At 42.9% G+C, this 23,934-nt stretch overlaps 1 protein-coding gene across 3 annotated transcripts in view; it reads right to left on the bottom strand.

The window, feature by feature from the left end:
- The window catches only part of LOC140425404 (F-actin-uncapping protein LRRC16A-like), a 530,177-nt gene extending 506,637 nt beyond the window's left edge, over positions 1 to 23,540 (bottom strand). The window contains exons 1-2 of one of the 3 annotated variants that reach the window (XM_072509651.1): positions 23,131 to 23,540; positions 22,571 to 22,668 (exon numbers count right to left, since the gene is read on the bottom strand). In XM_072509651.1, the coding sequence (XP_072365752.1) occupies positions 22,571 to 22,668; positions 23,131 to 23,170 (138 nt within the window). In that variant the 5' untranslated portion in view covers positions 23,171 to 23,540. The remainder of the gene's footprint in view (positions 1 to 22,570; positions 22,669 to 23,130) is intronic. The other 2 variants (XM_072509649.1, XM_072509650.1) reach the window with 2 other exon arrangements.
- Between the last annotated feature and the right edge of the window lie 394 nt (positions 23,541 to 23,934).

The raw sequence follows: 23,934 nt of genomic DNA, 5'->3' as shown, positions 1-23,934 counted from the left end.
GGACAGCTGGAAGGACAGGCACATGGAGGGTAGGTGATGGTCATTGTTTCGCAGGGTAGGAACTACTATTTACAAGATTAGCTAGATAGAAGGCAAAAGGGGAGCTCATTGGCAAGGAGTTCAATGAACTGTAATAGTCAAATGTTATGAATGCGATATATCCGAAAGGGCATCGGGGAGAGAAGAGAGAGAGAGAGAGACAGAGAGAAAAAAAAAAGATACAAGAACAGGAGGAAAAGAAAACAATTGGGGTTCAGGGCAGGAATAGCTAGGTAGGAATGAGGGAGGTGGTGCAGCAGGGAATGTTAAGTGGGTGACGACCAAGAAATCCATGAAGTATTCACACCATACAAAAATATGGAAATATTTACTCGTATAATACAGATGGGAATCATCATTGCATAGCACCTCTATCCTTGGGCTACTGTCCTGTCAAGAGTTCACATCTTGAAATGCTTTTTCATTCTGTTCAAATTTCATAAAACATTTTCTTGCTTATTTTTCTTCTTCAATTTCTGGTGTTGTCTTGTCCTTTTTCCCTTGTTTTTCTCTAAAATTCCCTTGACGTTTCAATTTTGTTGTATGCCTATAACAGTCGTCTCCTCAAACCCAGCAACATCATTTATCCTACTGAAGCCTCTTAATGGACCATTCTCTATAGAGTCAGCCTTTTTCCCCCCACTCAAACTGACATTCAGTCCACGCATCTGATCCCAATAGCAGGTCAGTCAGTGCAAGGAACGGAGGTCATTGCCTCAGCTCCAACAGAAGCTTTGTGTGAGGTATGATAAGTGGTTCACCAAAAATCTCTGTAATAGTAGGTTGTGCACAGTCAGTAAACCCATTTCAATCTACTTATCATTTGCCCAACAGTATAGTTTAACATCTAAATTATACTATCCATAATCAATCTCAAATGGGTATTACTTCAAGGACCAAGGCACTCAAGAATTATACTATATTTAAACCAATTTACTGTCTGCAACATAAAATATTGTGTAATTATTACAAAGACCATTACCCTCACCACACAATTCTTGTTCAAGAATACGCTCAACATCACAGCACCAGGGTAACAGGTTCGATTCCTAGCTTGGGTCATTGTCTCGGAGGAGTCTTCACATTCTCCCAGTGTCTGCGTGGGTTTCCTCTGGGTGGTCTGGTTTCCTCCCACAAGTTCCGAAAGACGAGTTTGTTCGGTGATTTGGACATTCTGAATTCTCCCTCTGTATACCCGAACAGGCGCCGGAATGTGGCGACTAGGGGCTTCTCACAGTAACTTCATTGCAGTGTTAATGTAAGCCTACTTGTGACTAAGATTATTATTATATTACCTCAAAACAAAACCAAGAGAATCCTTGAAAAACCTGACAGGTTCAGCTGCATCTGTAGGGAGTGAAAACAGCGCTAAAGTTTTGACTCCGTATGATTCTTCTTCAGATGAAGAAGTCATACAGACTCAAACATTAGTGCAGTTTTCTCTGGCACAAATTCACTCTCCTCTTCTACCGTTAAAGACACAAAAGAATCTGCAGTAAACCCTTTGGAATGCTTGGTCAGGAAATCACCTCAGGTTAGGCAGGCACAGTCCGAAGTTATACAAGGAGATCAAATAAAGGTGTAAGTATTCAAGTATGGAAACTGCTGTGCATGCTTTCTCAGTAAGGAGGTAAAAGAAATACAATAGGCACCTATACGCAGTTCAATTTATGATGGAACCATCGGACAGTAGGAAGAAATGAACCCATTTTGAATGGGTTTGATTTTCAATCTTACCCTCTTACAGGTATCATTACATATAACAGAAGGTAGAATAAAGTAAAGAGTTTTACAAATTTGAAGATTATATCACTTCCCATCACCTAATAACTACCTGATAATCCTCAGCAACTGGTTTCCACAAAGCATCTTCAAGAACTGCCATGCCCATTACCTCAGTTCCTCAATATATGCAAGAACAAATTGCTGTCTCCCACTTATTGTCTTTTTGTTATCCCATTTACAGGATATGTGGGCTTCACTGACTAGGCCTGCATTTATTGCCCACCCCTAGTTGGCCTTCAGAAGGCGGTGGTGGACTGCCTTCTTGAAACACTGCAGTCCCGGAGGTGCAGGTACACCCACAGTAATGTTAGGCACATAATTCCAGGATTTTGACTCCGCGACAGTGAAGCAACGATGATAAATGGTGAGTGACCTGGTGGGGAAACCCCAGGTGACAGCGATCCCATATGTCTGCTGCTCTTGTCCTCCTAGGTGTTCGTGGTCATGGGTTTGGAAGGAGCCAAGAACCTTGGTTAGTTCCTGCAATGCATCTTGTAGATGGCACACATGGCAGCCACTGTTTGTCGGTGGCGTAGGGATAGGGATTGAATCTTTGTGGAGGGGTAGCAATCAAGCTGGCTGATTTGTCCTGCATGGTGTTAAACTTCAAGTGTTGTTGGAGCTGTACTCATACAGGCAGATAGAGTATTCCATTACACTCCTCATTTGTGCCTTGTAGATGGTGGACAGGCTTTGGGGAAATCAGGAGGAGAGTTACGCGCCATAGGATTCCTAGTCTTTGACTTTCGCTGGTAGCCAAAGTATTTATGTGGCTAGTCCAGTTCAGTTTCTGGTCAATAGTAACCCTGAGAGGTTGACAGTAGGGGATTCAGCGATGGTAATGCCATTGAATATCAAGGGATGATGGTTAGATCATCTCTCTTTGGGAGATGGCCATTGCCTGGCACTTGAGGCATGAAAGTTACTTGCCACTTGTCAGTGCAAGCCTGGATATTGTCCATGACTTGATGCATTTGTACATGAATTGCCTCAGTATCTGAGGAGTTGTGAATAGCACTGAACATTGTGCAGATGTGCAGATATCAGCGAACATGCCCACTTGTGACCTTCTGATGGAAGGAAGGTCATTGAAGCAGCGGATGATGATTGGGTCGAGAACACGACCCAGAGGATCTCCTGCAGTGATGTCCTGGAGCTGAGATGACTGACCTCCAACCACCACAACCATCTTCCTTTGTGTCAGGTATGACTCCAATCAGTAGAGAGTTTTCACCGGATTCCCATGGATCCAGTTTTGCTAGGGCTCCTTTATGCCATACTCGGTCAAATGCTGCCTAGATGTCAAGGGCAGTCACTCTCAGCTCACCTCTGGTGTTCAACTCTTTTTTCAACGTTTGAACCAAGACTGTAATGAGGTCAGGAGCTGAGTTACACTGGCGGAACCCAAACTGAGCGTCTGTGAGCAGATTATTGCTGAGTAAGTGCCGCTTGATAGCACTGTTGATTACTTCTTCCATCACTTTGCTGATGATGGAGAGTAGGTCTAATTTGTCCTGCTTTGTGTGTACAGGACATACCGGAACAATTTTCCAGGTAGATGCCAGTGCTGCAGCTGCACTGGGACAGATTGGCTCGGGGCGCAGCAAGTTAAGGAGGACAAATCTTCAGGACTATTGCCAAAATATTGGCAGGGCTCATAGCCTTTGCAGTATCCAGTGCTGTCAGCCATTTCTTGTTATCATGTGGAGCAATTAAATGGCTGAAGATTGGTATCGGTAATGCTGAGGACCTCAAGGAGACCAAGATGGATCATCCCACTTGGCAACTTTCACTGAATATTGTTGCAAATGCTTCAGCCTTCACTAAACTGCTGAGCTCCTCCTTCATTGGGGATGAGTTATTTATAGTCCACCACCATTCATGGCTACATGTGGAAGGACTGCAGTGCTTAGATCTGGCGCATTGGTTGTGGAATTGCTTAGTTCTGTCTATTATTTGCTGCTTATGCTGTTTGACACACAAGTAGTCCTATGTTGTGGCTCAACAAGTTTGATACCTTATTTTTAGGTATGCCTAGTGTTGCTCCTGGCATGCTCACCCTGCACACTTTTTTTGGCTTTCTAAATTTAGCGTACCCAATTATTAATTTTTTTCCATTTAAAGGCAATTTTAGCTTGGCCAATCCACCTAACCTGCACATCTTTGGGTTGTGGGGGTGAAACCCACGCAGACACAGGGAGAATGTGCAAGCTCCACATGGACAGTGACTCAGGGCCGGGATTCGAACCCGGGTCCGCAGCACCATAGTCCCAGTGCTAACCGCTGCGCCACCGTGCTGCCCAACCCTGCACACTTTATTGAACTAGGCTGATCCTCTGGCTTGGTATTAATGGTAAAGTGGGGGATTTGCCACACCATGAGGTTACAGATCGTGGTTGAATATATTTCTGCTGCTGATGGCCCACAGCGCTTCATGGATGCCCAATCTGGAGTTGCTGGATTGGTTCAACATCTAGCCCATTTAGCACAGTGGTAGTGCCACACAATATGATGGAGGGTATCCTCAATGTAAAGACAGGACTTTGTCTCCCCAAGGACTATGTGGTAGTCACTCCTATCGCTACAGTCATGAACTGATGCAACTGCGGCAGGCAGGTTGGTGAGTATGAGGTCAAATATGATTTTCCCTCTTGTTGGTTCCCTCACGACCTGCTGCAGTCCAAGTCCAGCAGCTATATCCTTTAGGACCCAGCCAGCTCGGTCTGTGGTGGTACTACAGAGCCACTCCTGGTGACGTTGAAGTCCCCACCCAGATATATTCTGTGCCCTTGCCACCCTCAATGTTTCCTCCAAGTGGAGGATTACAGATTCATCAGCCGAGGGTGAATGGTACATGGTAATCAGCAGAACGCTTCCTTTCCCATGTTTGACCTGGTGAAATGAAATTTCATGGGATCCAGGGTCAAGTTGAGAACCCCCAGAGCAACTCCATCCCAGCTGCAAATCACGGTGCTCCCAACTCTGCTGGTCTGTCTTGTCAGTGGGACAGGGAATATCCAGGGATGGTGATAGTGGTGTCTGGGCCATTATCTGTAAGGTATGATTCAGTGAGAATGACAATATCAGGCTGTTGCCTGATAAGTATGTAAGAAAACTCTCCCGATTTTGACACAAGCCCTCAGGGGTGTCAAGTTGGCACAGTGGTTAACACTGCTGCCTCACAGTGCCAGGAACCCGGGTTCAATTCTGCCCTTGGGTGACTGTCTGTGTGGAGTTTGCATTTTCTCCCCATGTTTGCGTGCATTTCCTCCGGTTTCCTCCCATTGTCCAAAAATGTGCAGGTTAGGTGGATTGGCCATGATAAATTGCCCTTTAGTGTGCAGGTTAGGTTACGGGTATAGGGTGGAGTGGATCAGTGTAGACGTAATGGGCCGAAAAGTCTCCTTCGGCACTGTAGGAATTAGATGATTTTATGATACGAGTAAGGAGCGCTTTGCAGGGTCAACATGACTGGATTTGTCATCATCATTTCTTAGGTCGATGCGAAGTGGTCCGCCCAGTTTCATTCCTCTTTGTTTCCTTCATAGTGATTGAATACAACAGAGCTGCTTGCTAGGCCATTTCAGACGGCATGCAAGAGTCAGTCACATTTCTGTAGGTCTGGAATCACATGTAGGCCAGACCAAGTTAGGATGGCAAGATTCCTTCCCTAAACAACATTAGTGAATCAGTTGGGTTTTTATGACAATTGACTATGGTTTGCATGGTCATCATTAGACTGTTAATTCCAGATGTTATTTTTCTACCACAAGACATTTCTTTTTGTCAAGAGACCCTTTTGATCCATTGTCACATCTTGGACTTTGATAAAAGCAGTGCCACGCAATAACCAACTCAGGTGAAAGCTCAGCTATCTCCCCAACCTTCAACTGTATCATTAATGCCAAATCACTACCATTAATCTCTTGCGAGTCAAGACTGATCAAAAGCTTAACTGGAGAAGTCATAACCTTATCATTGACAAGAGGAGAGCATAGGCTGGGTCTGCAACAACTGTCTCATCCAGGTGTTTCTCCACTACCTGTCCTTGGAACACATCAAGAGTGTCATGGAATGCTAACCACTCACCTAGATGGTTTCAGTTGTACAACACGAGGGAAGTTTCAAGGCGACACAGTGGTTAGCACTGCTGCCTCACAGCATCAGAGACACGAGTTCAATTACGGCCTTGGGTGACCGTGTCTGTGGAGAGTGCAAATTCTCCCCTTGTCCACGTGGGTTTCCTTCGGGTGCTCCGGTTTCCTCCAACAGTCCAAAGGTGCTCAGGTTACGTGGGGTGGAGGTGGGGCACTCTTTCAGAGGATTGGTGCATTCTTAATGGGCTAAATCGCCTCCTTCTGCACTGTAGGGGTTCTATGGATCCCAAAGAGAGCAGTGTGCCGTATTGACATTCTTGAAACTAGACTCAATATCTACCCCCATGACGACCTATGACAGCAGGACGTGCTGTGTAGAGTATGGACTGCACCTACCCACCATGATTAATTTGACAGCAGTTCCCTTCCATGCAACATCGACTTGTTGTCAGCTCAGTATGCACCAACGGAAATGGATATCAAACAAGTCGAGGTGTGAAAGCTACTTTTTGGAAATGTCAAAATGTTGACATTATTGCCTCCTTTTTTTGTTTAAAAGCCAATATTTTTCTATAAATTGTTATCCACTTTCGAACACACAACACAAATTGGTCATTTTTCCTGTGGCTCTGCCCACAGTAGCCTCTTGCGTAACCAATTTGTTTTTTCTTGCCCCTTGCACTCGTCTCTCAATGTCAGATATAAATCAACATTCAAAGTGTCTAGTGTAACAAAAATGACAAGATGAATAAAAAAGCCATCCAAAGTGGAGAGATGAAACAATGTTTGCAAGATCATATCAAAGCAATTAGGATATGTGATGTGTAATGAATGATGTTGAATTATTAAGTGCAAACTAGGTCAAAGCTCTTGCGCCACATAGTTGCAATAATTTATATGAAAAATAATTACGGAATGTAATGCAGGTTGATTGGGGGTTAGGCAATGAAACACATCAATATAATGTGCAGTGCATCAAAGAAATAACAGAGTTTTCCCTTTAATTCATGACTCACCAGTTGCAAATTATTGCCAGTATGAGTTTGCGGATCTCGGCCAGGGTACGCAGCCAGCTGGGTTGCTATAAATGTCCTCAACGCCCCTTGTTGAGCACGAGGTAAGAGCAGGAAGTGAAAGAGGAGGAAGACAAGGGGAGAATTAGCTGGCTCCTGTTGGGAAACATGTAACAGTGAATATCAGCTGAAGCCAGGATCCAGCCTTAAATATGATGCCCATATTTGAAGAATGGGTAAAGTACCAGAGGGAGGCTGGAACTCATGGAACTGTAACACAGTAAGTAATTATCTTCTGGGTGAGAGTAAAAATTTGACAAAAACGTTAAACAAAAATCAAGTAACTTTAGAAAACTTGCCAGTTATTAGCATTAATAAAAACAATATGTCCACTATCAATACTCAGTTAGAAATTCCAAAACTTTATCACGGTAATGCAAAGTAGGCATTTTTTGTTCCCCCCTGCCCCCCCCCCCAACCCAATGTTCCTTGGACACTTAAGTCAAGATGATCAATTTTACTGCATTATTTTATAACATTGTAACATCTGTAAAAACATGTAGTTTTAATTTAAAACTGTAATCAGTTCCAAATTAAGGCAGAATTTTAATTCAGATTAATGTAGATTAACCAGACCGACTTTTATGTGACAGAACTATCAAATTAAATTGAACTAATGTTGACCCAATGTGTCTCTCAGCTTTCCAGACACCAGACTGTTTTAAACGCAAAGTTAATTGCAATAGCTCAGTAGGAACCATACAGTCAGTTAACAAACATTCAAAATGTTGCATAGGTTGGATTTCCAAAATCCAACTGTCCAAAACATGGACATTTTTGAAAATATCCCAAACCCTGGTGCATTAATGATAAATATATGAGAAGCTTCACAACTGGTAAATGAATTTACTAACAAAATGCTTTATTTTTTTCTCTTGGCAGAGCCGAGTGTCATTCTCGGATCAGAGTAACACTGGAATGAAGAAACCATTCTCGGGGTGACCCCAGAGAATGGAATCTGCAAGAGATGTACGCAAACAAGCCTTTAAGATCTGCCTACCAACTGCCCTCCCTAGTTTCCAGACAAAAAACTGTCCCATTCCACCAGTGGAACAGAGTCGGGGATTCTCTCCACATTTCCAAGTGCAACATACTCGGCTATTTGCTCGGGAAAGGATCATTTAATCCCTACAGTGCAGAAGGAGGCCATTTGGCCCATCGAGTCTGCGCCAACCCTCTGAAAGAGCATTCCACCCAAGCCCACTTCCCCGCTATTCATATAACCCCTTAACCTAACCGACACATCCATGGACACTAAAGAGCAATTTAGCATGGCCTATCCACCTAACCTGCACATCTTTGGACTGTAGGAGGAAACCAGAGCACCTGGAGGAAACCCAAGCAGACATAGTGAGAAAGTGCAAATTCCACACAGTCACCGGAGGCAGGGATTGAGCCCAGATCCCTGGAGCTGTGAGGCAGCAGTGTTAACCATTGTGCCAACTTGCCACCTGTGTGATCAGTTGTTCATACAGTTCTCATGACACCTGTGTGAAGGATCTAGTCAGTAATCTGGCTTTTGTCTTTCCAGTGAGTCGATATTAGCTCAGTTTTTTAAAATGGTGAAAGGAGTCTTATCATTACCTAAAATCTGGGAAAAATTATAAACTCAGCGCAGTCTGACCCGGGACTGCTGGACTCTGGGACTTGTTTGATACTTGTGCATAATTTCCAGGAATAGGAAGGAAAGTGAACGGGAGGGAGAGTTACTCTGGTGCTTTGCATCTCAAATATAATTTTTTGCAAGGTTGAGGCAAGTTCTGGCTGGAAACAGTGAACTGTAACAATTCTGGCTTGATTCAATTCAGTTGGGGGGGGGGGGGGGGGGGGGGTTGCAGGTGACCAGCATCAGACCAAATATTTTCATTACCACCCAAGTTTTTGAACACAGTGCTTTTAAATTTCTAAAAAATGGAATATGCTATGCCCTGCTGCTGCAGTCCCATTATCCACTGTGTAACTCCAGTTCCTAAGGAAGGCCAGTGCACAAAAGGGCCAAAGTTTAAGTCATTGCATAATTGCCTGTGTAAAACAAATAATATTAAGTTTGCAAAGTATCCCTGAATGGCGTGCACACAACCACTTTGATGAACACACTCAGCTTGTCATTCCTCCTTTTATTGCGGTCAAACCAATTTTGCAACAACCGATGAGCCTCGAGAGTCAGCCCTAAATGACCACATAAAGGTAATCCAATTTAAAGCAATTATTTTTTTTAACATGGCAAGGCACCCATCATACAGTTCTTACCAATCCTGTACTAAATTTTATGGGGCTCAACCTTTTTCCTGAGAGTGTATGCCAGTGGGAATTTCATGTCTTGGTTGGGTTTCCATTTCAGCCTCACAAATGATGGTTGCTTCCTATTATCTGCCTGGTCCCCAACATTATTGTAGAAGGCTGCTCTTCATGGATTATATTCAAATAGAAATGGGGGGAGGGGGGCAGCACGGTGGCGCAGTGGGTTAGGCCTGCGGCCTCACGGCGCTGAGGACCCAGATGGAGTTTGCACGTTCTCCCAGTGTTTGCGTGGGTTTCGCCCCCACAACCCAAAAATGTGCAAGTTGGTGGATTGGCCATGCTAAATTGCCCCTTAATTGGAAAAAATGAATTGGGTACTCTAAATTTATATTAAGAAAAAAAAAAAGAAATGGGGGACGGGGAATCAAGCTCCCCGTTTCCATTCATTTAGTTGCTAATTATTTTACTCTTTGACTATGTGATTCACCACAATCATACTGTTCATAATGGTATGTTTCCAGTTTCATCTCAAATCAAAGCAATTGTCAGCTGATAGTTGTAGCACATTTGAAGGCAGAGTACCAATTCTCGAATTATCTTGTATCAAAGCAGAAATATTTTTGGCCGACACGTTCTGCTATGCTTTTGCCACATAGACTCAATTATAATTTTACTGCTATTTATTCAAGTTTCTCATGCATTGCATCACTTTACATTCAAATTTCTGGGTGGATCCCACTTTTGGGCACCTTAAATATTGCATCATAAGGGTTGTCAGTCAGCACATCTTCTCATCACAAATCGCAGCACAGCTATATTTCTGTTCTGCAGAAACAACGAATGCACTGATCATTCTTCTTCTTGGATGTTATGCTTGCTTTTAGCATCCCTAAGACCCATATAAACACTTCATCACCTAAATCAAAACTTCAGTCATCCTGCTCAGGTGTTCAAATTTGATAAATCTAAAAGACCAAAATTCAAATTCTGTTAAATTTTTGAATCCTTGTTAGTTCTTAAAATCATTCTAAAAGCAAAAATGCAGCTTATATCCATGTCAGTACAATTTAAGTAGATAATGAGTCATTGCCCATTTTAATGATGAACAATGAGAGAAAACAAGTCATAATGGTCACTGCCATTATTTTATGAACTTTTGTTTACACACACACACAAATTTTTTTTACACTTGCATGTAACTTCTCCATACCTGACCAATATAAACAACTGCAAGAAATCGGCAAAGGAACTGAAGATGATTACAAAGACTTTTGATTCCTTGGGAATATGGGCAGCATGGTAGCTGTGGTTAGCACAGTTGCTTCATAGCACTGGGGACCCGGGTTCGACTCCCAGCCCTGGGTCACTATCGGTGTGGAGTCTGCACATTCTCCCCGTGTCTGCGTGGGCTTCACCCCCACAACCCAAAGCTGTGCAGGCTAGGTGGATTGGCCACGGTAAATTGTCCCTTAATTAGGAAAAAAGAATTCCAAATCAATTCTTTGCCCCTTGAGCGAAGAATGAAATACACCATTATGCAGAAGCTCTGGTGGAAAGCAGATTCATATTGGCTCAGTTGCAATGACTCCATTGTGAATGCACACACGAAGATCTGGGAAATACCAGAGGACTGTCATCATCAATGGAACTCTACCTTAAGGCAAATCACAGTCTTTAATGGAAAAAGGGGGCGGGGGGGTGTATAATCGAGATCCCGATTTTGCCTACGGGAGCGGGCCGGGGTTCTCATTTTTGGCCTCTCCCACTATTCACTGGCCTCGTTTCACTTGAGCAAGAGTGTAACAAGGCCAGAGAATCGCACTTCTAGGGTCAAGTCAGAGTCCCTTGGTCTCAGAACCATCCTGAAACATTCCATTGTCTCAGCCAGTGCACTCCACAATTCAGAGGAAGTGGGTGCATGGAGGCTACATTCAGCTCACCACAAAAATTGTTTCTTATCAACACCCAAGTATTAACTTGCAGGTATCTGTTTCAATGCCTCCAGGCACTTTTAAATCATGCTAATCATCAAATAACCATCAACTTGCAGGCTAAAATTGGAATTTCAAACAGGTACATCTTATTAACACGCAGGACCTGCTTAGTACCAGATTCATCTTTGCATCAAAATAACCAGTAAACCATTCTGGGGGCTGACAGATGTGCTGTGCATTTCTAGAATTATTGGTTTTTATTTCAGAGGTTTTGCCTTGGGTTTGTACAATAGTTACCCAAAGACCAGAAGCAGTTTTAATTCTAACGTTTTCTGGGTAGCTTTTGATGCATCACAGTCAGAACCATCTGAAATTTGCAATGTAAAGCATCTTCCCCTGCACCCCCCAGATTTGATGCCCTGGAGTTTGGACATTACAGCTCTATCTCACAGCTCGAGAAATATAGAAGCGAATCATTCCAACTGTATTGAGATCAACTAACTCAACATAAACTAGGATTAAATCTGGGGCTTCCTGGTCTGTCAAACTGTACCACAGCAAGTAGATTTCAAGGCTACTGAAGAATTCAACTCAGTGGGGACCCATGTCGTGTTTATTTAATCTATACAAATGAAAAAAACTTACCATACTAAATAACTACCGAACCTACTATTAAAATGGATTTAATGTAGATGTTAAATTCAGCCTCTGCAAAGTGTTGTCCAAACATTTTATTTGCAAAGGCTGAAAATGAATGCACCATCTTTACAATGATGGTGACATGCCCACAAATTTAATTCAAAACATTTTGTTGTGTGCTTTTTCATTCATCTTCTTCCCATTCCTCCAACTTCTGCTCAGAAGCAATATTTGTGGAGCGATGTATATATAACCTTCGCACACCCACTTCTGCTAAATGTGTCTGCTGGCTCCCTGGGGGGGGGGGGGGGGGGGGGGGGGGGGGGGGGGGGGGAAGAGAGAGAGAGAGAGAGAGAGAGAGATATTGATCATTTCAGTCAGATAGGATTCCTCTGCAGTGCCAGCCACACACAAGCACCAAGTGACAAGGCTATCCTGAATGTGGAGGACAACACGCTTCCTTTTATAGCATTTGGAAATTGTGTAATATTTAATTTGTATTTAAAATCCTATGTATGGGATGTTGATGGGACAGATACAAACAATGCACTTCTGGCTATTACATTACAATCCCTTATCAAACTACTTATCACTGAATAACTCAAGCCTGTCCTTGTTTAATAATTAGACATTTGGGCCTTGACGGATAATGTTCATTCTTACCAGAATGATGCACTTGGCATCAGATGGCATAACTATCCAATTCACATAAAACAGCATCATCCTCTGCCTTAGCATTCAAAACGTTCAGACACATGCAAGCATAGTTTCAAAAATTAACCCTAAAAATATCAAAATGTGATGATGCTCCAAATGCAGTTTTCCATCTTTGTCTTCCCCATTTTGTTTCTATGATCCTCCAAGCTCCGTATGCACAGAATCTCCCATTTAGAAAGAAGGTTTTTCCAAGTGAATCAAATGTCAAAATTGAATAGCCAGTGTATATAGCGAGTTAAACCAATACTTAGAAATTCCCTGACACCATTCTCTTGAATACAAAATTGTCATGACCAATGAAGGGTAACGGTTTGCAGTACAAATGCAATCCTTAATGAAGGCAAAACAGCCCTTCAATGGTCTGTAGGCTAGCAAGTTGAAGCAGGATTCAAGTGGTTTAATTTTGCAGAGGGAACAGTACCAGCAAGCAAGTGAAATTCCCGTTTATTTCCTCCTCCACAACCCTGCCTGCCTTCACCACTGCCTTTTTGTCACTGGAAAGCTTAACAATGCCAATAATTATACTAATGCTCTGCTGACAAGACTCCCCTCATTTCCTCTCCGCAAAGTCAATTTCATCCAATATTCTGCCTGTACCTGAACCACGGGCCACCAATTGACCTTGTACTCACTCTCCCAATTCAAAACTTACAATTCTCATCCTCATGTTTAAATTGTTTCAGCCTCACTCCTCTTTATTTCTGTACCTCCTCCACGCCAATAACCCCACTCATTTTGCACTCTCCGACAACTTTACACACCCATTTAGCAGTCAGTGTTTGTGATTATGCTGTTGCAAAGCACCTTAATATGTTTTCAAATGGTAGCAAATGATTAGCAAATGGTACCAGTTAAAACACAAGTTGTTTAACCTCTGAACATAAACATAACTCTTAAAGAAGACATTATTTGGCAGGCAAATGGAGGTCCATCCTGCTCGTATAGCACTGAAAGCACATTTAATTCCAAAAGAAAAGTTCTTAATTGTACAGAAGATGGTTGGCCCCCATCTGCAGCAACCACAAGTTCACGCCAGCCATGCTAAATGACACCTTTAGGAGGTGGAGACAGGACGGGGGTGGAGGACACTGACCATTAGGGACTTCTACACAGAGGACAGGCTAGCAATCTTCGAGGAACTGACAAGACTGCACGACCCAACGGGAACTAACTCTGACATCTAAGGTTACGAACTTTCTCCACAAGGAAATTACAACATGCCAATGGACCCAAGGTGCAGAATGTTAGAGGGACTACCGGATGCGGGTAATCTGGGAGCAGGGATCTGCGGGGACCTGTACAGACGACTATTAGAAAGGGCACACGCCCCACTGGACAAAACATGGGAAAAATGGGAGGAAGAACTAGGGGTGGAAATAGGGAGGGGACTCTGAACAGGGCCAACTCCACCTCCACTTGCGCAAGGCGAAGCCTCATGCATTTTGAAATTGGTGCATAGAGCACACCTGACAAGGACCTGAATGAGCAGGTTCTTCCTGGAGGTGGAGGACAATGTGAATGGTGCCAGGGACGCCCGGCCCACATTTTCTGGGCATGCTCCAGACCTGTTGGGTTCTGGACAGCCTTCTTCGAGGCACTGTCCAAGGATGTGGGGGTGAGGGTGGAGCCGTACCCAAGAGTGGCAGTCTTTGGGGTATTGAACCAGCAGAACTATTTACGGGAAGTGGGCCACCAGCCTTGCCTTTCCTTCCCTAATCGCCCGCCAAAGAATCCTGCTCGGCTGGCGATCAGCTCCACCACCCACAGCTGCAGACTGTTTGGCAGACCCATCGGAAATTTTCCACCTGGAGAAAATCAAATTGGCCATCCGAGGGTCAGAGGAAGCCTTCCACAAATGTGGAGACCATTCACCAACTTTTTCCAGGACCTGTTCAAAGCCAACAGCCAATAGAGCGAGGGGAGGGGCGGTGTACAAGGGAACCAAATAGACAGCAAGAAACAGATAGGGAGGGGAGGGGAGGCCCTGGAGAGAGGAGGGGGTGACTGAAGAACAGCTGGAATGAACAATAGGTTATCTAGAGCAAGACCACAAAGACCAGAACCCCCAAACAAGCACCGAACACGGGACGGGGTGGTGGGGTGGGTGCACATATGCAAGTAGATGACATTCACCTACTGTAAGATGTGCGATCTAATAAAGTATCCTAAAACAACAAAAAGAGGCGGAGGGACTATGGTGGGGTGGGCCGATACCAATGGAGAATTCATGTACATTGTCTACTCTAGTGTTCAAAATGAAAAACTACAATAAAGATTTCAAAAAATAAAATTGTACAGCATATTTACTGCCAATCACAATCAGGCCTGCTTTACGGTATTACAAAATGTCTTGATCATCAGTTCTCCACTACTTAAAAGTTCCTACGTAATATTCTTTTAAAACCAAATTCCAATTCCATTAACATAGGCCTCTTTGACCTAAAGTGGCGAGCAAAAAAAGATTGCAATTGACGGATCCATCATTATCCCATTGACTACACTAGGATGGATTCAGAACATGAAGCAAATTATCCTTTGACAACACAGCACTTTTTGAGCGAGCAGCTCAAAATTCATTTCATGAATTAAAAAACAGAATATAATAGCTTCTGAAAAAGAACACAGGAGCAATCCATATAGAACCTAATTAAACATCCAAATTAAGGGTTGTTGGGTATTCAACCAGCCATGAACAGTAAAAAAAAATCCTTAGGTCAACATTAAGCACAATAGGAAGAGATCTCTATTATACGGACTTGCTGTGTTTCACAAGGAAGTTGAGCTTCACATTTTGCCAAGCAGATTCTCATCTTCTGTGCATGGCAAGCGAATTTCAGTGCCATTGTAAATGGAAAAACATCCAAATTGTTTTATATCCTGTAAATTTCTGAACTGAACATTGGAAAATTACGCAATCAAATCAATTTTTGGAGATCTTCAGCATATGACAACTTTGAAATATTGAATGTCTTTCAGTGCTTTCAAATGTATAATGCTGAGGAATCCTCTCACATATACTATTTTGACAAAATTGTATCAAACAAAATGCAAGTGTTATAATATCAAATGCTCATCACAGTATTGTAAACATCTGATATACTGACAGAGAGTATTAAAGTGAGATAATTTATATAGAGACAAGGCAATTACATTCTGCATAAAGGTAATAAAGCCAGCTGTCATTACAAGTTAAGATCTGTTATAGTACGGACTACAGCACTTGCGAGCGTCAGTGAAAATCATGATCCAAAAGTTACAAACTGGGGGATGGGGAGGAAAGGTTTGAATTAAATGAGCTGCTACAATAAAGTTACCATAGTGGAAATTCTACAGGCCTGAAATCTGTTCAAGTACCCAACTATCGTTTGTCCATGGTTTTCCAAAATGGTTTAATTGACAGTCTAATAATCATATGCCTTGTAATCAATGGAGTTCCAGTCAATTGTAAGACTTAATTAGGATTTTTTTTCCATGTCAAATTCCCAAAATTATAAATTTTATCCTAAAAAAAAACATATTTGGAGACAGCATTTTGAGCAGTACAGCATCAGAATGAAACGTGGATATTTTCAGGTCTATCAAAAGCATTCATGGTGACACGAAGAATTTCAAAAGGGATTGTTATTACAAAAAAAGTATAATGAACCAGTTAGCTTTAATACTGCGCAAGTGCAATTTCCTCATGCTCTCGAATAAGGCTGAATCGAGACAGCAGAAGATGGCGCTTTAATTATGAAATTCTTACAAACCAAATGCAGATGCCAATAAAGTGTAATGGAATCATTTATCATAAAGCATATTAATTGTGATTTTGATACAGTGGCCTCAATAGGTTTGTCGCTTTACATTCTATATTTATTCAATTACATTTGAGAAAAAAAACTGAGGTTGTTGTGCAAGTACAAATTATCACTCAGAACATTACAAAGCATTTCACAACCAATGAATTATTTTTGTAGGCGAATGAATGTAGTTGTGTAATGAAATGTGACTGGAAATTGTGCACAGCAAGATCTCCCAAAATAGTTATGAAATTAATGATTTTTCTTGCGCGGAGGATTAATGACCAGGGCATGTGCACTGGTTATAATTATAATAATAATAATAATAATCTTTATTATTATCACAAGTAGGCTTACATTATCACTGCAATGAAGTTACTGTGAAAATCCCCAAGGCGCCACTTGCCAGCGTCTGTCCGGGTACATAAAGGGAGAATTCAGAATGTCTAATTCACCTAACACGCATGTCTCTCTGGACTAGTGGGAGGAAACTGGAGCACCAAGCTACTCATGCAGACATGGGGAGAACATGCAAACTCCGCACAGACAGTGACCCAAGCCAGGAATCGAACCTGGGACGTTGGTACTGTTAAGCAACAGTGCTAACCACCCTGCTACCGTGCCACCCATTTCAGATAAGTTAACAACTAAAACAGGAGCTTTTGCAGAACACGAGCAGCAACACATAATGTGTAATAGCATTTCAAAGTACGCGGCCCGGGAGTGTTGGGACCTGAACCCGGGGTCAAAGTGCGACTGTGGCATGGCAATGGCTGACTGCATGGTGATCACCGATGATGAACAAGGCTATGACCTCGATCGGTTTTGCATCCCTAAACATTACTGTAATGATCTGGAGAGTGTACAAATTTCTCATGGTTTAATCATGGACAGACCTGAACGTTTATCAAGGGATATAATGAAAGCCATGGAAATCATCACATCGTCGCCCTCTGTGTACTGAAGGGTGGCTATAAGTTTTTTGCTGACCTTTTAGACTACAATAAAACATTGAATTGAAACAGTGACCAGTCAATCCCAATGACGGTGGACTTCATCCGCTTGAAGAGTTACTGTAGTGATCAGTAAACAGGGGAGCTCCTCAAGAGTTTACAAACCGAGGTACGAAATCCACGCTCACCTCCTGTGAACCTGATTGGAATGAGATCATGAGGACCAAGCAGGCTCACCTCTTGCATTCAAGGCAAGAGAAAATGGAGGGTCGCAAATGTTGGCCGGCATGGGTCACGAAGGTCGACCGGCGTGGGTGGGGAAGTTCAGCCAGCGTGGGTCACGAAGGTCGGTCGGTTGGTAAAAATGGGTCCCCGGAAAGAAAGGTTGAAAAAAAAAATCTGTTTTATTCCATCGTATCAGCCGGTTGTATCACTACACTGTTTTTTGTCAGACCTTTTTCTTCACAATTGGCTGCTGCTTTTCCTACATTACAACAGTGACTATGTTTCAAAAGAATTTCATTGGATGTGAATCACGTTGGATATCCTGAGCTTGTGAAAGACAGACTAGCTATTTGTGAAGGAATGCAAAGAATACAAAAATGCTCTTGGGTGGTGTACCCATGCAGGTCACAGTAAAGTTTTTTTAAAAAAGCACTTCTGCACATCTACAAGGTAGTACACATGCAGAGTTCCGGTCTTTACACCATTAGTTCTTAATGCTAGGAGTGCATCACTCCTCTCATGATATTTTTAAAATTACAAAGTATTAAGACTCAGATTAATATTGGATTGGTGTAATGGTACAGCTACACTCATAGCTATGTGAGCCAACCTCTTTGATTTCATAAACTGCCCGGTTTGTCCCAGGTCCAGTTCTAACTCCAGAGTTACACTGCCATTGTTCACAGTAATGCCCACAAGTACAGTTTACATCAAATACAAAAATCACAGCATAAATGCAGCTCAAGTCTTTTTGTGATTTGTTAAATCTCCTGTGCCAGAAAATAGCAGTATATGCTTGACAGATCCGCTTTTGTTTATCTTTATGTGATCACTCATAGCGAACTTTAAATTATAAGTTCAATTTGTGGACTATAAAATGCTCGAGAAATCCACATGCAAATGGTAAGCAACAAGGGACAGAAAGGTTTGATGAAACTGGAATTGAATACAAGCTGAGCAGTTCTTCAGGTGATCTAATATCACAACTACAATTTCAACATTTGGCTGCACCAGCTGCAAATTCATCTGAAAACTACCAAGCAGGGCCACACATTTCACTCCACGAGATGTTCAGGCAGCACCTTTCATTTGTTTTCTGGTTTATGAGTAACATGCATGTAAGTTATTAAGTCCAACAACAGCCTCACAATATTGAAGAGAGAGCATTTATTATTTGCTCTTCCTATTCCCATAACCTCTATTTTGCCCAGTAAGAAGTCTTACAACACCAGGTTAAAGTCCAACAGGTTTGTTTGGAATCACTAGCTGTCGCGCAGCTCCTTCCTCAGGTGAGTCTCACCTGATGAAGGAGCAGTGCTCCAAAAGCTAGTGATTCCAAACAAACCTGTTGGACTTTAACCTGGTGTTGTAAGACTTCTTACTGTGCCCACCCAATCCAATGCCGGTATCTCCACGTCATCTGTATTTTGCCATTAATTATAATTTCCCAATGTACAAACTACATGTAACTCTCTAAGATCCATTGTGTACTTCCAGGATTCTGTTTCTTTTATTTTGTATTTCACTGTTTATCATTTTTTCTTATTTTAATCCACTTATTCAATATGGTGTAAATTGCAAAAAAAAATGCCAAGAGTGAAAACAATGGCTGGGATCCACTCCCCCTCCCCCCCCCCCAGCATATTTTCCCACGATGGAGGCGACTCGCCATTGGTCATCTGCAGACTCTTCCGTCCCTTCCAATGTCTATACCATTTTTGAATGGCTCGCCCACCTGCCGTCTGGGAACCCAGCGTTGGGGGTCGACCTCAGTGGGACGAGAGCATCTCACTGGTGGGAAGGGCCAGAAAATCTCAGCCAATGTCAAAAAGAATCAATTTTTTTTACTTAAAGTAAATCTGAACTCAAACATATATGACAATAATTATCAGTGGTATTTTGTTCCCGACAGCTCAGAACTGAGGATGCATTATGCCCCCACCACAAAAAAGGTTTTAGTTAGGAATGACATTAATGGATATGGAACCAAGATAGGTTCAACCATGACCTGAATTAATAGTAGGCAAACTGGAGATGAATGATTTACTTCTGCTCACAATTTCTATAGCTTCAGGAATAGAAATAATAGGGAATCAAGGGACTTTAAAGGAGTATCAATAAATTGTACTGGAGAAATTAATAGAACTAAGTGACGGTGAATTACCTAGATTAGACAATCTATCCTAGGGAGTTAAAACAGAGGTATGGATGCAACAGTTTTGATATTTCAGAATAGGTTCTACAATAGTTCCCAAAGATTACAATTCCGTCCAGATATCCTCACTATTTAAAAAAGTTGGAAGACAGAAACAGGGAACTGGAGGCAAGTTAGCCTGTCAGGAGGCAAAGACTCTACTATGAGGAACATTACAACAGTGGGCACTAAGAAAATCATAATCTGATTAAGCAGAGTCAACATGGATTTATTTAAGAGAAATCATATTTTACAAATCTTGCATAAAATCCCTGCAGTGCAGGAGGCCATTCAGCCCAACGAGTTTGCACTGACCGTCCAAACGAGCACCCTATCTATTCCTATAACCCCACCTAATCTGCACATCTTTGCTCTATGGGAGGAAACCGGAGCACCCAGGGGAAATCGACGCAGACACGGGGAGAACTTGCAAACTCCACACAGTCACCCGAGGCCGGAATTGAACCCGGGTCCCTGGTAGGATCAGAGCTCGAGCCTCAGTTTGTTGATGATATAATGTTAGGTGGGAAAATAACCACAAAGGGATATAGACAGGTTGGGTAAATGGCTAAGGACATAAATAAATATTTACTAGAGTCACAAGTAGGCTTACAACACAACAATGAAGTTACTGTGAAAATCCCCGAGTCGCCATAGGGTGCCTGTTCGGGTACAATGAAGGAGAATTTAGAATGTCCAATAACAGCACGTCTTTCAGGGTTTGTGGGAGGAAACCGGAGCCTAAGGAGGAAACCCACACAGACACGGGGAGAACCTGCAGACTCCACACATCCGGGAATCAAACCCAGGCCCTGGCGCTGTGAAGCAACAGTGCTAAACACTGTGCCACACATGGCAGATGGAATGCAAGGTGGCAAAGCGGGAAAGTATCCACTTTAGTAGAATATTTTGGAATGGAGAGACTTGGAAATGTTTCCATTCAGAGACCTGGGTGTTTTTGTAGACAAATCATATAATGGTTACATGCAGGTACAATAAAGACAGCAAATGTCATGCTAGCCTTTGCTATATAGGATAATAAATAATTTACTGCAATTATACAGTGAACTGATGAGGCCATAATTGGAATACTGTGCACAGTTTTGGTTTCCTTACACAAGGGCATACTTGACCTGGAAGGAATGCAACAAAGGTTCACTCGACTGGTCCCTTGGATGGGCAGATTTCCCAATCAGAAGAGATTGAGTAGGCTGTACCTGCATTCCTTTGTGTTTAGAAGAGCGAGAGGTGATCTAATGAAGCATAAAATTCTAGTTTGACAAGGTAGATGCTGAGAAAATGTTTCCGCCAGCTGGAGAAAACAGGGTCAAAGTCTCAAAACAATGGATCGGCCATTTAATAATAATAATCGCTTATTGTCACAAGTAGACTTCAATTAAGTTACTGTGAAAAGCCCCTAGTCGCCACATTCTGGCGCCTGTTCGGGGAGGCCGGTACAGGAATTGAACCTGTGCTGCTGGCATTGTTCTGCATTACAAGCCAGCTGTTGACTAACGGCACTAAAACGGTTGATTTTCACCCTGTAACATTGTCTGACTTCGCCCATCTCACCCTCATTCATGTCTCTACAATTAGAATATTACATCAGCCTGCTGGTTGGTGACACACATTCTACCATCTGTAAACCTGAGACCACCCAAAGCTCTGCTGCCAGTGTCTTACCTCACAGCAAGTGCCGTTCACCTATCATCCTTGTGTTCACAGTACCTACATTGGTTCCCAGTCAAGCAACATTTTGATTTTAAAATTCACATCCTCGTTTTCAAATCCCTATGTGACTTTGTTCCCCCCCAAATTTCCTCTTGCTCCACAACCCTCCAAGATAGCTGCACTCTTATAATTCTGGCCTCGGTTTGTCACCAATTTTAATTGCTCCACCATTGGTGGCCACACCTTCAGTTGCCTAGGCTCTAAATTCTGGGATACTCTCCCTGCACCTCTCCGCCTCTCTCCCTTGGTTTCCTTCTTTGAGACACTGTTTCAATCCTACCTTCCTTTGACCAAGCATTTGGTTATGTGGGCAGGAATTCTCCAGCCTTTGGTATTCTCTGGTCCCACAGCAGTTCACCTCTGCCCCACAGGTTTCCTGGCAGTATGGGCTGGCTTCAATGGGAAAAATCCATTGATAAGCGGCGGGAGCAGAGAATCCCAAGAATCGCCAAGAAACATGCGGCTGGGGGACTGGAGAATTCAGCCACTGATCTAACAGCTCCTAAAGTGGCTTTGTGCCATGCTTTGATTTATGTTCCTGTGAAGGCCTTGGGATCTCTTAATATGGTACCGGTTGTATAAGTAGAAGTTGCCATTGTTGCGACAAAGAGTAATTTCTTCACCCAGACGGTTGCAAATCTTTGGAATTCTGTACTCCAGAGAGGTGTGGATACAGTCATTGAATAGGTCCACGGCAGAGGTGGTTAGATTTTCAGATACCAAGGGAATTGATGGATATGCGAGGAGATAAAGTGGAGACAGAAAATCTTGTTGAATGGCGGAGCAGATTTGATGGGACAAACGGCCGAATCCACCGTCTCTTTCGGAGATGATCAAAACACCCCTCTCCCCAATCCCGCCCCCACAAATTTAACCCAAAACACCAGTAACCACACACATGCAGAAACACCTGACTGACAAACTGAAAAAGTTTTCTTGTTAAAACACCCGCCGTTTCGGTGTTAAGGCTCAATTTAATGGGGCAGCTATATCTATTATCATGTGGACGCAACAGATATGGCAGGAGCGCGCCTTAACGCGGGCTGAAAGCGCCGCATCTTCAGTTTAAGACATCATTGCAATACTGAACATTGCATCCAACTGGAGAATAAAACTATCCGCAGTGCATTTTGTGCTTTTAATTATTCCTGATCGCTTACCAAAACTTTATTTTCCACCTTGTCGCCTTTGACTTCGAGTTTCACCTTCTTCTTCAAGATGATTTTAATCTTTCTCCCAATAACATCCCTGACGCTCTCTGTGAAACAGTAAAAGTGATCGCAGAATTTTTAAAAAGTCGCTCGTTTTTCCATGTCGTAACCTTAGAAATCAAATGTGACCTGGTCTTATTTGTCCTTTTTTTTATAAAAAAAAGTAACCTCAGTTACCCTCGCTTGCTTGATTCAATAACAAAACAAGATCGAATTCTCAAGTAGCCAAAAAAATGACAATCCCCAATTAAACGTATGAATTATCAGCACGTTCAACAACAAAAAGGATTGGGGGTAACATAGCCCGGCTAAAACGACATGCATTTGAAAAGTGGATAAACAAATGCTATCTATCGCCTGGATGCTACGGCAGAAAATGACCCATTTAAATGCATGATTTAAACCCCACCAAATATAAAGATCTCGACAATTGCAGTCAGCTCGCGTTGCCACTGAAGTAAAACATCGCCCCGTTTATCTGCACGATGCCCGAACTCGTTCCTTCTTACCTAGCAGCTCTTTGGGAACCTCGGAAACGTCTTCGGTCATGTTTTCCAGTGAAGGACGCCGGGGGGTGCTTGCTGTCTGAAAGTTGGCTGCTTGCTTGGCGGTGTGAGAGGCACTCACAGCGGTTACATTATCGCCCAGTTATAATGTTACCATGTCCCAGTGTTCCACAATGTAACCTTCTCTCTCTCACTCTGCGTCCCTGGATTGTTCCTCCTGATAAACGCTCCCACTTGCTTTTCGCCTGTCTGCCGCCCGTGTGCCTCTTCAGCGACCGGCTTTCTCCCCCACTCCCGGCGTTGTCCAAATCCTCAGCCCCCCAGCAGCATCTTCCACCTCCGTCAGCTCACATTGATTGCAGACAGGTCTGGAACGGAAGGCCAAAACCGCAACACTCCACCCCCTCAGCTCGCGAGATCTGCCCGTGGCCGGAAATCCCCGAATCCCTCAAAGCCTCAACACACACACAAAACAAGGCGTCTCCTCAGTGGGAGCAGGGGCAGGCGGCCGCAAATCAGTGCAGGCTCTCTGAACAGGGCCTTCCCCGAAAGGAAGACGTCGCCACCTGCTGATATGGCACCTCCTGCAACAATAGCTTCTTGGGGTTCTTTTTTAAACGAGGCATTTGATCATTATTAATAGTGGTCAGTGGTAACCACAATGAAGATATTTTTTTAAAAAGCAAATTGCCTCTCCAAAGAAATGTTGATCTAAAATCTGCATTTCCTTGAGTCTGGTTTATTGTAGGTCTCCATGAGAAATTAAATATGTAAATTTTACTGCCACTGGAGTGTTCGATCTGTTCG

Source organism: Scyliorhinus torazame, chromosome 6 (assembly GCF_047496885.1).
Source record: "Scyliorhinus torazame isolate Kashiwa2021f chromosome 6, sScyTor2.1, whole genome shotgun sequence".
NCBI lineage: Eukaryota > Metazoa > Chordata > Chondrichthyes > Carcharhiniformes > Scyliorhinidae > Scyliorhinus > Scyliorhinus torazame.
Note: the sequence above shows the minus strand (reverse complement) of the source record. Positions and strands in the feature narration are given on the sequence as shown.